The 13,152-nt window shown below is 42.5% G+C and overlaps 1 protein-coding gene across 6 annotated transcripts in view; it reads left to right on the top strand.

Annotated features, from left to right (window-relative positions):
- Nucleotides 1–5,757: 5,757 nt before the first annotated feature.
- NKTR (natural killer cell triggering receptor) overlaps nt 5,758–13,152 on the top strand; it is a 45,671-nt gene continuing 38,276 nt past the window's right edge. For 5 of the 6 annotated variants that reach the window (XM_074845780.1, XM_074845770.1, XM_074845751.1 and 2 more), the window contains exons 1-2: nt 5,758–5,831; nt 6,148–6,241. In XM_074845780.1, coding sequence (XP_074701881.1) covers nt 6,184–6,241 — 58 coding nt within the window. In that variant the 5' untranslated portion in view covers nt 5,758–5,831; nt 6,148–6,183. Of the gene's footprint in view, nt 5,832–5,866; nt 6,242–13,152 lie in introns of those variants that run through there. The other variant, XM_074845741.1, reaches the window with a different exon arrangement.

Genomic DNA, 13,152 nt, shown 5'->3' with positions numbered 1-13,152 from the left:
TAGGCAAAATTGCCTTATTTCTTTTACTGACATAAGATTGAGATAGGTTGTCCAAGTACATACCAAAAGACCTTTGTTGTCATCCATTCCAAGAGCTCATCATTTAGTACAAGACAAGAGACAACAGGCGCAGAGAAACAGATGGGAGATTGCAAGAACATGGTAACACAAACAGTCTAATTTTATTGTGAGGGTAAAAACTCACTTGTGTAGCTGTTATGTAGTGTGGCCCACTCACTGGTTTCCACACAAGACTCCACATGCAAAACCAGACATCATCTCATTAACCTCTGCACTTCCCTGTGGCAGCAAGTTTCACTGGTTAATTATATGCTGCATAAACAAATGTCTTTTTTTGACCAAGTTTAAGTATTATTGAAAGGGTAAATCAAGTCTGATATGAAGTAGGCTTCATCCTTTGGATAAAGAACAGTTTTGATTACTAGCAAGACTTCATTGTCTTTCAATAGCCCTGAGTTATAGGCCCCCTGAAGTAAATGAAAAAAAAAAAAAAAATTGCATTGGGGTTTGGATCAGGCCAAATGTGATCTTGAGTCCTACACAATACACCAACCCACACATTAGACATCTGGCGTTTATTGGTTAAGAAAATATAAAATCATCAACCCATTTCTCTGCAAGCAGTGAAAGGAGAGTGAAATGGAGATATTCTTGTAAACTTATTTGGGGAGAACACAGATACTAATGATGGGGAGCAGCTAAGCAGCTAGGTAGATGGGAAGATTGTGGAGGTAGGAATCAGTCTAGAGCAGCTGGGAGAATTATATAGAAAACTACATTAAATGATGTTCCAGCTTCTAAACTCACTCATATTCAGGTTTCTTGACAGCATTTGCTTTTGCATGTTTTCTGGATGAGATGTTGGCACTGTTGAGATTTATGCCAGATCAGCCAGAGGCTGAAGCTGTTTATTTTACCCAGGGAGAGCAGAGGCAGCTAGAGGAGGAGACCTCAAGGCTCCCAAACCTGCCTGACTTTATTTCCAGTCTCAGCAAGCTGCTGGTAATAACCTGCACACATCATGTCCGTTTGAAGTCCCATCTACAGGTTCACATGGGGTATGGGTGTCGTGGCCTAAAGAAGCCATACGTACAGGAATATACCCTGCCCCATTAAGCAATTTATCCCATAATGGATTAATGGTTTGCTTATATTTCTATCATGCTGGGACAGTCATTAACAAATTCTGTTTACTGCCTGGATAGCAGATGGCTCCACCTCCTCATACCAGGGATGGAAACACTCCTAAAGCTTTGGGGCAGGATGGGGGAAAGCTCAGTAATCCTTTAGGAAGTGTGTTAAAGGTCTGGGTACTAACTGGGCTCACAGGAAATCCCCAGGGAAAGGGAAGCATGAAGGAAGAGGAGGACCGCAGGGAGCGTTTGGATGTGTAAGGTTACAAATATCCCCGTAACCTGTCCGAGCATACGTGTGTCTCCACATCAATGCTCCTTTTCAGCAAAAGCAAGTCCTAAGACAAAGGTTTTTCTTGAGACATGAATTTCAGCTATGGGACAGCTGTGTAAGCATCCTAAGAGTTTGTCAGGGAACAAAAGACAGGGATATTTATTGGAGCTGGCTCAGCGTATGGGTGACTATAATCTGGCTTTATTTTACTTCTGTGCCCTTGTCTCTATGAAGTTATTAATGACATTGTTAGTATGTTAGTAACATTAAATATAACTTTACTTTTACGTAATGTTCATATTCGGTGAAAGAGTGATTTCAAAAGATCCAGCTTTCCATTTCGATGGGCAGGCAGGGGGATGCTGGACTCTGGGGCAGCCGAAGGGTAACAGATTGTTCCTCGAGTAATGTTCAGAGGCTCTTTGGGTAGCTGTTAATGCACAGTGCCAAACAGGAAAACTACTGTCGAAGGCAGGCACTAGTGACAGTTGACCCGCCTAAGCCCCCATATCTCCTGCTGCACTTGGAACATTCTCCTCTCTGTGTCCTTCAGTTCCCACTTCACTCAGTCCTGTCAAAATAGGAACCACTAACTGTTTCCAAGGCTCTATAAAAGCCCAGAGTTTTAATGGGTTTGGTAATGTGGACAGATTCTTGCTAGCCACGCACAGATCTTCAACCTCTTGGCATTCAAATGTGTGGGAAGACGTCAGCTGTTACTGCCATGCTGTGGATTTTGATCAGCAGCCTAGAGCTGACAGATTTTGCTCTTTATTACTTATCCCCAAGCCATTTACTTCCCTTTAACACTCTAAACTCTGCACTCAGATGCTGACATGGGTATTTTTTAATTAAGCACATTTTCACTGTTTAAGTTTGCTTAGCAGGTAACTCCTGTTGGCTTTTCGCTTTCAACTTCTTGTTTGCTCAGCAGTGCGGCTTTTCATAATTATAGGCCTTTTTCAGTTATTCTGGTCTGCAATATTTATTCTTCAGAAAAAAATATCGAAGAAATGGCTTTGCACAACTGAACGATTGCAGGAAACACTTCAGGTGCTCATCTGTTCTTTAGTAACACAAGTTTTTAAATTTAACTGTAGAATTTTCTGGCTATTTTATCCACCATCTCTCCATGTTCAAAGCTTCAGTGACCCTCGTGAACATATCTGAGTCACTTCTCCTGGTGTCAACACTTCACATCCGTTTGCGCCGGATGAGAGCCTGCACAGAGCAGCGACAGAGCAAGATCTCGAATAAGCAGCCATGAATTTGTCTCACAGAAGTATTTTGAGCACAACCCCCCCCCAACCCAAACTCTCCAGATAATGAAAAGTTATGTTGAAAATTCCTGCTCCTCCTGATCTAACTAATGTGTGTGCAAATCTCAAATTAGGTGAGAAAATATTCAGCAGCTGAGGAGCAGACCAGAGGTTTTTCAGCCACTAGGCCCTGTATAGTATTGTAGCTGACAAATAAGATGGAACTGCAATGACAACATCTAAAATAGCACGAGAAAGAACTGAGCAACGACTTATTGCTCATAAAAAAAAAACTTGTTTCCAATTTCAGACTCAGGTCGTATGCGTGGAATTTGCAAAAAAGATAAAGAAAAGCCTCTATAAATACCTAAACAAAAGCTGGTTAGTCCGACCATTCATGGCCAGGTGCAGACTAATAATTATTAGGGCAATCAACACCACTTTGGAAAATAAAGACTGCGTCCTAATTTAAGCAGTTTTACCCTGATGGGCATGTACGTTGCGTAACTGTTCAGCACTGGCTTTTGCACCCTCCTACTTTTCAAACTCCTGTAGCCAAGCACGCTCTATCTCAGAAAAGAATGCAACTTTTAGCCAAGATTTGTCAACATGAATTCTTGGGCACAAAATGTACCACTGAGAAATCTCTAAAACTGATCTGAAGTGCCTTGGGTCCACTGATCTCGGTGCATGCAAAAGTTGTCTATAGGTTTAGAACATAGCTGGGAAAATTTTAGCCTATAAAAGGGGGCATTTCACAAATTTATGGCTTATCAAAACCTAGTATTATACAAAAGCAATTATTCATAACTATACTGCTTTGCCACGCAGACCTTAATCCCCCTCGAACAGCCTACAGCCATAGTCACTGCAATCAGTGGGGACTTTGTCACTGGTTTCAATGGGCACAGGAGGTTACCAGAGCAGCATCTGCAGCACTTCCCAGACAGGAACACTAGGAAAAATCTTCATTTATATCTAAATGTTTCATGTTTCAAAAGGCTGGCCTCAGATGTGCTTTGGAAACTTTTTTATTTGGGGAGTATGTCTTTCTTCCACCAAGCTGCATATTTATCAGCTCTAGTCCTAGAGATGATCCTAAGAGCTTATCTCCCAGGGGATCAGAACTTCTTTCTAATTTGCTTCTTAAAATATTCAGGGCTTGAAATCAACTTTTTTCTTTTTTTATTGCTCACATTCTTTGCTACTTGCATGAAAAGCAAGTAGCACTTTCCATGTCTTTTTTGAGACTTTTGCTTATTTCTTTGCTCATGTGCCTTTAGCAAGTTCATGCTCTGAAAACAGAAGAGACTGCAGGTAAAAGGGAATTAAAAGTTTATTCAGCTTAGGAGAAAAAAACCTCAAACCATAAAAACACAAACATATATTTACTGTTTGGGAAGATTAAGGAAATCAAGGAGATGTGTTTTCAAATTTTAATTTTGGAAAGAAATTCCCATGGACCTACTGTAACTCAATTTCTCAGCAGCTTTTTTTCTCGGTTTACTGTTTTAAAGTGAGGCAAATAATACCCTTCTACTTTATAAGAGCATTTCACAGCTAAATAATTTAGGGCCAGACTGTGCTACATTTTTTTCATGTTGTGTGATAGCTTACTGTGAAAGTAGCCCCAAAGGACCAGCAAACCTCTGTGACAAAACTCCAAAGACAGGCTTCCTTGGGGACAATCACGTGTTATTGGACATAATAAAGAATGACAGAATCTGACTGTTAAAACTTCATGAGATGCTCAAATACTGTGCTGACAGCAGCCGTTAAAGCTGTAGGTAAATTACATGTAAAACAATCCCACTTTGCTGCATTCTAAATGTCTAAAATACCCTTTGATTTCAGTATTGCTACTCTTTATTCTCAGCACATTTTTTTTAATCTAAGACCTCTGAATTTCTCCTCAGACAAGGACGTAACCACAGAGATACTGCTGCCAGGTAAAATTACTGCGGCGAGTTCTGGTTTGTATGACTTTTGGAAAGCATTCCCAAACTTGGTTTCTCGGGTGGTGAGTAGAGAATAAAAGTGCCCTCACTGCTTAGAAAGTGACAAAACTTCTTTCTGAAAGTAATAAAAGACTTTCTTTTGCACCAGGTGGTGAGGCTGTTGTTTAGCTGAATACGCAAGGGCTGTAGGGATGGGGTGTAGGCCATGCTAGGGGTGCTGCTGTCCTCTGCCTCCCCAGAAAACCCATCTCTGTGAGGGTGAGAACGGTTACAGGAGTAATTACATCAATTAAATGACTATCAGGGGCTACGTGAAAGGCTGCTGGACATCCTTGGTGTGAAGTAACTCGGCCTGAAGCATGAGGCTGAGAATTTATAGATTTCATACTCCTTCCTGAACAGCTTGACACTTCAGTGGCTGAAGTTACCACTTCCACACTCTGGGATGGTCAGAAAAAATAACCTACGGCCTGCTGCAATAATTAAAATTTCTTTGGGCCGCTAAGCCACGGCTGGATAAGTTTACTTAAGGCTGAGGCTCAGCAAGGGACAGGATCATCCCAAGCCGGGCCCTGGAGCGGCCTTGTTTTCACGCCAGAGGAGAACCCGAGCAATCCCACCACAGCCCTGACGAACGCATTGCAGCGAACATTTTCTGGTACAAAAACGTTCTGAGGTTTTTTCGTGCACGAAAAAATATTTCCCCTCCGCAGGGAGACATCTCTGCGAAACCGCCCAGGCTTCTCCCTCGGCGGTGGGGGGATGGCTCAGCCCCGCAGCCCTGCACGGGAGGCACGGCCCGGGTCAGGGCGGTGGGGGGCGCTGCCCCCGCAGCGGGGCTCCCCGTACCGTTTATTCTACCAAGCACCTTCCTCGTGCCCGTGCCTGTCTCCCCGGCACGGCGAGGGGACGGGGAAGGGCCGCCCCCGGGGGGAGCGGAGCTGCCGGCCCTCAGCCGCGCTACGGGCCGCGCCCTCCCCTCGCAGCGGCGCGGGAGGCGGGAAAGCGCGGCGGGGGCGGGGCCTCGCCGGGGGCGGGGCCTTGCCGCGGGAGGCGGACGGGCCCTTGAGTCCGTCGGTTAATGGCGCTCGGGGCCGGCGGCGCTGCGGCGGCTGGCGGGGAGTGGGGGTAGGGGGGGCCGAGGGGGGCGCGGCGCGGCGAGCGAACAAAGCGCCGGAGCTGCCAGGTAAAGGGAGGGGCAGGGCGGGCTGGCGGCGCTCCCCCTCTCCCCGCCCCTCCCCACATCGGCGGCTTGCGAGAGGAACAAATTCCCCTCAGGGTGCGTTGTTCCCCCCCCCCCCCGCCGGCCTCCGCCCGCAGCCGCGGTCCCTCCGCCGGCGCTGGAGGCAGGGGGAAGGGGGGAGGGCGCCGCCCCGAGTTCGCGGCCCCGTAATCGTCCCCGTCGGTGGGGCCGGAGGGCGGGCGGAGCTCGGCGGGGCGAGCCGGGGGCGGGAGGCGGCCGAGCGCGGCCGCTCCCCAGGGCGCCTCTTCTTTGTGTCCAGGTGGCGAGGACGGCGGCTGCGGGGCCGCCCGCGGCCATGGGGGTGCAGGACCGGCCCCAGTGCTTCTTCGAGATCGAAATCAACCGGGAACCAGGTACGGCTCGCCTCGCCGACACGAGCGATCCTCTCAAGTGTTGGGGGGGGGGGTGGTGAACCACCTTTTCCCCTCGATAATTCACTCAGGCCGTTAGCCATGAGTGTGGCCATTGATGTGTTATTTCTGAGTTAGTTTTTAGTCACTTTTGATCTTTACTGGGGTGCTGGATGCTTTTAATTCTCTCATGTGATTGATTTTTATTTTCATACACGAGGAGAGGTTCGGTGAGGCTAACGCTGGTCTGAAGATAAAAAGCATTCTGTATTAGAAGCGCTATCTGGTTATATATTGTACCCTTACAATTCTATAAACTATGGGAAACTGTTGTGAGGAAACTAGAGACGTGCTTCTAGAAGTATTTTTAATCATACAGTAATTAAAACTGGAAAGGGACCTCAGGTAGGTCATCTGGTCTTAATCTTTCCTCCTGCTCAAAATGAGTGTTCTGAAATGTAAAGGGAGAATTGACCGTGGAAGCATGGAATATCTTACCAGGTGGCCTGTTTAAAAAAATAATTAAATCCATCTCTTAACTCATATTTTCCCTATGGGATATGTAATCGCCTGTAAGTGGTAGACTGTGAGTTTTAATCCAGGAATAGTTAACTTGATTCCCTCTTCTGCTTTCCCCACTCTGTGAAGATGGTTGTACAGATTTACTTACCCATTTTTTTGAACACGAGTTTATCACTGCATAAGTTGCCTCACATATACTCAGTGCTTTATATTGCTACTATTTGTCTCTCTCTAAAAATGAATAAACGTGATGGCTTCATTATGCTTTCACTTTCATTTTCTGCTTCAATGTTTCTCAGAAAGCCTTTGAAATAGAGTTAATAGCTCTGCATTTTCAAATTTCAGTTGCATTCAAACATAACTGTAACCCATTTGGCTTGCTATTTATTTTCACCAAATTTTCAAAAGAAAGATTCAATTCTGCCTTCAGTGACCTGATAGGGCTTATCTGTAAATCTGTTGCTATTGTAACTCCTATTTGAGTTATTCAGAAAAGGCACTGTTAATTAAAATACTTTTACTGAAGAGAAAAATGTTCATGCAAATGGAGTTTTAACATTTTCTGTTGCTTTAAATTCAGATCTACTATGGAATGAGACCGCTAAAAATGTTTCAGGTTGGGTAGGTTTCCAGTTCAGGAGTGGTAGTTTGATGGGATTGGTTAGCAAAGACAATTCATTCTTCATCTCGCTTGCATTTTTCGTCTTTGTTAGGGTTTTTTGCTTTAACTCTTCACCTGAAGAATCTGTCTGTGCGCTGTTTTCTTCTGCTCTTCCCTTAAGTACATGTTCCTGCTCCCATTTCACAGTACCTCTTACTGCCTGCCTTGTCCCCCCCCTCAGCCTTGTGCTGTGCATCACGAGTGAAAGTGGATTACGTTTTTTCCCCTCACATCTACTTGGGTTTGATGACTGATAGCGGTGCCAGAGAGGAATTGCAGCGTTAGTGTTCTTGGTGGTGCAGAGCTTTGGTTACCTGGAATAGACACAGGGCTTTGGCTCTGTTCAAGGCTGGCTGTATTTATTTTCTCTTTAAAGTAACAGGAATCTCACAGCTGTATATCAAATTCAGAGCCCTGCTGTTTTTACTGCACCTGACTAATGACTTGTATTTTTGCAGGAAAATGTGCCAATTTGTAAAATGTTGGTGTCAGGACTTGGGTGTAATCTGGCTATACTACTTTATTCTAGCCTCTCTATTAATTCACTATGCAGCTATGTCTCGGAATTTAAGGTTATGTTTAAAAAGCTTAAACATTGCTCTTTTAACTGTAAGATGACCTTCACAAGCTGAATCAAGTGTGAATGATAAAGCAGTGCTTCCAGATGACATGAAGCACTGAGAGGTGTAGTCTCCTGCTGATACTAGTGAGGTATTAATTTTAACTTTTAAACTGCCAGCAGATTTCTGAATTAACATTTTGCTTATTTGACTTTAATGCAATAAGCTAATTTGCTTGTTCATTTTTATTAGATGCAGGGAGAAAGAACTGGGGAAAAGAACAGTCCTGCATTTTGTTGCTAGCCAGGAAATAAGACATTGCCCCTACCCTGTCTAAACTGAAAAGCTGAACTAACATCTCTCCACAAAACGCAGAGAATAAGAGGACGTGCCTCTCGCAGTACTGGAAAAATCTCTTTGCCTGCAGAATACAAAACTAATTTTTAACAGTGTAGGTTGCTTGGAGTCCAAAAACGTTCCCCCATGCAGCTGCCAACTCTTAGCTTTCCCCTTTCAGACTTTGCTTACCCCCTGTTTGTCAAGATACCTGTAGCAATTAAAACTGAGAGCAGTGCACAAGCTGGATGAAGAGGCAAAAGTGGGGGGGTGGGGTGCGCATATGTGAGAGGGGAGGGGGCTGCAGAGTTGGAATTAGTTTTACTCTAACTAGATCCCTTAGCAAATACAGGAGCAAATATTGTAGCTTTGCTTGTGCTTTCAGAAGCTTTATTACAGCTTGTGTGTCCATATTTTAATTTTAGCTACAGAATCTTGGAGTAAAACTTGATGCCTGCTTGTATGTGCCTCTTGCAGTGGGTCAAACTTCGTAAGCTTTGTGTCAGTGTGTTTTAAGTCTAAATTTAGGCTGCTTTTAATAAGTTGCCCGTTAAGCATTTTGTTATGAATGCACATTGTTCATAATTTTTAAAGCACAAACGGAGAATAAATCAGGAATAAGCATTTATTTTGATACTAGCCAAGAGAGCAACTCTCCCTTCTTTTGGGTCCCTCCCACCAATGGATTTGAACACATACAGCATGCACATAGGATTAAACTACTTGCAGTGTTCCAAGAATTTTGGGATGGCAGCAGATGCTTACTTAAACGATTCTGTCTTTACTCTGTGATGCAAAATCTGTGTGGAGTTTCAGTCTTTCAGGTACCGTGATGATTAGAACAGATGTCTGACTAGGATGTCACATACGTAATCTGTTGCTAGAGCAGTTCATGTGGCTGTCCAAGATTTTTTTCACACATCTCCCCTCCCCACCCCCTGACTGGCTTTATCCATCATAAAGTATGTTTTATTTACTCCTTTTTCCTTTGTTTTATTCTTACTCACAGAAGAATTTTCCTTCTCATCTTTTTTTTTTTTTTTCTCCTGTGTTCTATTATCGTTTGACCCCTTGCTTGCTCTTTCATTCCACTTCAGTTTCCTTCCTTCCTGGGCTATGTCCCTTCCCTTAGCAGTCAGTCTGTCCTTTCATTCTCTCTTAGTCACTTTTGCCTAAAGTTTGGTGTATTTTGGGATTTCAGCTGCTACAAACTTCTGAAATAAGCTCCACTGCAAAAGTCACTGTAGTACTGTGCCTGCATTAGTAGAACCGGGGATGCCTGACAGGGTTTTTGTGACCCTTCCCGAAGACAGAAGCTCTTCTCAACTGGCTTCCAATTAACTTCTAGCCCTTTGAAGGCAAAAAGTTGTAAATTCGCAGAAAATACATCAGCACTTTGTCCCTGAACCTATTGGCAAGCCTGTTGAGTGCGGTACCACAGGAGCCAAGGGACATGCTATATGGGTGGGTAAGGCAGATAAGGTGTAGATTTGGAGGGAACTGGTTTAATAAAAATTGTAATCCAATCATCATATAGAATTGTTGTCAGTGCAGAATGAAATACCCTGACGGCTTACCTTGAGGCCTAGAACAAGTTGGATTAGTAAGTGGAAGACGGAACTGATGAGCCTCTCCTGCTAGAAGACAAAGTATAGTTTCTCACTTGCATTTCTCTGTGAGACTGAAGACAGGAAGTTTTTATGTGCAGTACTGACATGTGTGCTTTTGTGGAGATGACGGAAAGTTAGAATGGAGGGAGCTTCAGGTAGTGTTTGTGAAATACTGGGCTTAGTAGACAGCTGGAGAAAGAAGTTTATGGAGGCTTTTGTTGCAAAAAGTGTAAGGTGGGGTAAGGAAGCATTAACAATATTAATGTGTCAAGACCAGATTCCTGCTCAGGGGAACTCGGACATCCATTGTTTTAACTGATGTTTTAAATAAAACCTGTTCTTTTTCCACAGTAAGCTTTTACTTTTCTGAAAACTGTAGTCACATTTCTGCTTTAAAGCAGTCTTTTTAAAATGATACGACTTAGTGTTCACAAATTTAGGGATAAATAACTTAATAAAATTAAAATACGGTCATTTTAGCGAGCTGTTATTTAAACTTGTATGCAGATCTACCGAAGCCTCTGGGCCTCTGGCAGACATCCTGGTCTCTGTCTGTAAGGGATGTGCATCACTGTCTTAATGTTTGTAATTCCTACTTTCTCCTTCAGCAGGATATTCCTCTTGATATACTGGGAAAGGTGCTGCAGTGGCTTCTTACTTGGTTTGCTCTAAGAAATTGGGAAAAGACAAACCCAATATATTTAAACTTAATTTTGAATAGGTTTATTTTGGGAGTCTCTATCTGAAATTGGTACCTTTATGACCTAAACAAAACATAATCTAGTAAAACAGTTTGTATTACATGGGAAATACATTCAAGCAATATGTGTTTGGCTCCCGAGGTTGTTTCTAAAGAGTTAAGCATCTAAGTTGAAGGAAATTACTGGATAAACATTTGAAATCAATGATCATTTAATGAACTTTGCTAGCAGGAGTCCTTATTACAACATAGCATGGATATTTATACCCTGAATTTTTACCACTTACTTTGAATCAAGCACTATTTCTTCCTCAGATGAAAAATTTATTAGGGGTTCAAAAAAAAAGTGTTCATCTTTCAATTTGAAAATAGAGTTCTGAACTAGGATTATTTCTGTTCGTGATGCTTTGTGGTTCTGTAATTGGTATTGCTCATTAGCTACAGCACTTTATGAAATCAAACTTCAAAATGTCTTAGACTTTATATATGCGTCGCTGTGTAATTACAAGTAATGTAAACAACTATTTCATCACTTGCTCTAATTTCTATCAAAAACTGTCTTTAGAAAATAAGTTAAAAGCCTGCCAACAAAGATACTTTATCAAAGTATTGTTTTACAAATAATAGGCAAATGTTAAGTTATGGTTGGATAAATTTCTGTGGTGTTGGCTAGCACAAAAAGTACAGTGATGTACTGTAAAACCTACACTGAGGTACAGACAAACATGTCTTCGTAGCTATGAGCTGGTGAGAATCAGTCGTCTTTTGAGAACAACACTAAATTAAAATTATAGATATGTCCTGTCTGCTGATGCATTAAAATTAAGTTTTTAATAGTTCGTATAATTTCCTTGTGGTACTGGAAGATTTGCAGCTCAAGTTAGGCGAGAGTTTCATTTTTAAAAATATAATCCCAGTGTTATTTGCTTTAGTTAGAAGTGAGATATCTCTTCAGGCTCGTTCCTTGGCTAAAGCTGAGCGAGCAGTCTGGGTAGGTTTGTGAGCGGACTTCACCTGCTTGAATAACTCTTCTCACCAATTTGTTTAATTGACTATTCAAGTCTTACGGTTAGTCACAGAAAGCTTGCTGCCTAGTCAGATAACCTTTCTGTCAGGGAAGTGAAGTTAAAGTATTGGAAATTTTCTCTGTACAGTGAAGGTGGATCATTTCAGAGAAGAGGTGTCTAAATCTGAGGAAATTAATAGTATCTTGAGTGCTTTTTTTATCTGTGTTATGTCAGCATATACCTCAGTTCCAAGTTTAAGATGTTTCTTTTTTTTTTTTTTCTTTTTGAGGGAAGAGGTAAGAGAAAGTTTCTTAGGTTCTAAGCATGCTTTTAATGCATTTTATACAGATTTTTTTTTTATTAACAGCTGTTACTTCATGTGTACTTTCCTGATCAAGGTGTGAAAATGTGCATGATTTTTCTCTGGCACATTTAATTGCCTGTTTGTCAGTGGAAAATAGAACCTTGCAGTGATAATGGTATTCATGCAGCTTAGGTAAAATACAGATAGTAACCCACCAGATGGATACACAGTGTGTGGTTTTTGTATTATAAGCACATGGCAACATTTTGTATAGCTGGATATAACAGTAAGCAGTACTTCGGGTTGTATGGAGGAGAGGGGGCCTTATCTTTTAAACCTGATGTATAGTTTTTGCTGTTGGATATGTGCATTGCAAACAGTCTGTAGGAGTTGAAAGACATGGGAAGCCAGCAGACATGATTATTGACAAACCACTAGTGAAAGATACTCTTGAAATCATGATACCTTGGTTATGAATGTCTTTTTCCATGTTCTGCCCTGACACCTTCAGGAAGACCGATGTGGTGGTGTCTGCTGCTTAAGGTGCTGAATATGGTGGGTTTTTTATGTGGGACAGGGACTTGCAGCCATAAGGCTTCTGCAGTTGATGCCTGAGGGCAAAAGTCCCTTCTGGAGCCCCTAGGCAGTAACACCTATTAGTTATTTGGCAGCTGTCACCTTGGTAAATCAGAAGCTGGTCTTTATTTCTCTACTATTAGTAGAATGGGGATAGTGACAACTTTTTCCCTGAAAGGTGTTGTGTTATTCCGCACAGCAAATGCAAGAGGGAATCTGCACGTGCCTTTCTAAAGCACTTAGTCACTGTTCAGCACTTTTGCGAGCAGAGGAATGGGAGTTCTGCTTTCCTGAATTACTGCACTTATAAGGAAAACTGATAACTTTTTTGCTAAAGTGTCTTCTCTGTTGTGTTCTCTGTACAAATCTTCAGTCCACACAGCTCATAATGGTTTCCTCTCTTTTAAATAGCTGTCTTTTTCGTAGTGGTAGTTACAGCTACCACTGTTTAATGTGGGGTCTTTGAATATTTGCTATTTCTTCATTCCTTGAAGACTGGCCCTACCATTTTCCTGCTGTAATGCCGAATGCTCAGAGAACATTCATACTGCAGTTAATGAAATGCAGACAGTTACACAGCTGAAGGCATCGTGGATTTTTATCTAAGAGTACAAAATACAGGTGGTATCTCTGTGTTT

The sequence above is a fragment of the Strix aluco genome, chromosome 1 (assembly GCF_031877795.1).
Source record: "Strix aluco isolate bStrAlu1 chromosome 1, bStrAlu1.hap1, whole genome shotgun sequence".
Lineage (NCBI taxonomy): Eukaryota > Metazoa > Chordata > Aves > Strigiformes > Strigidae > Strix > Strix aluco.
This window is presented reverse-complemented; position numbering and strand designations above follow the sequence as displayed.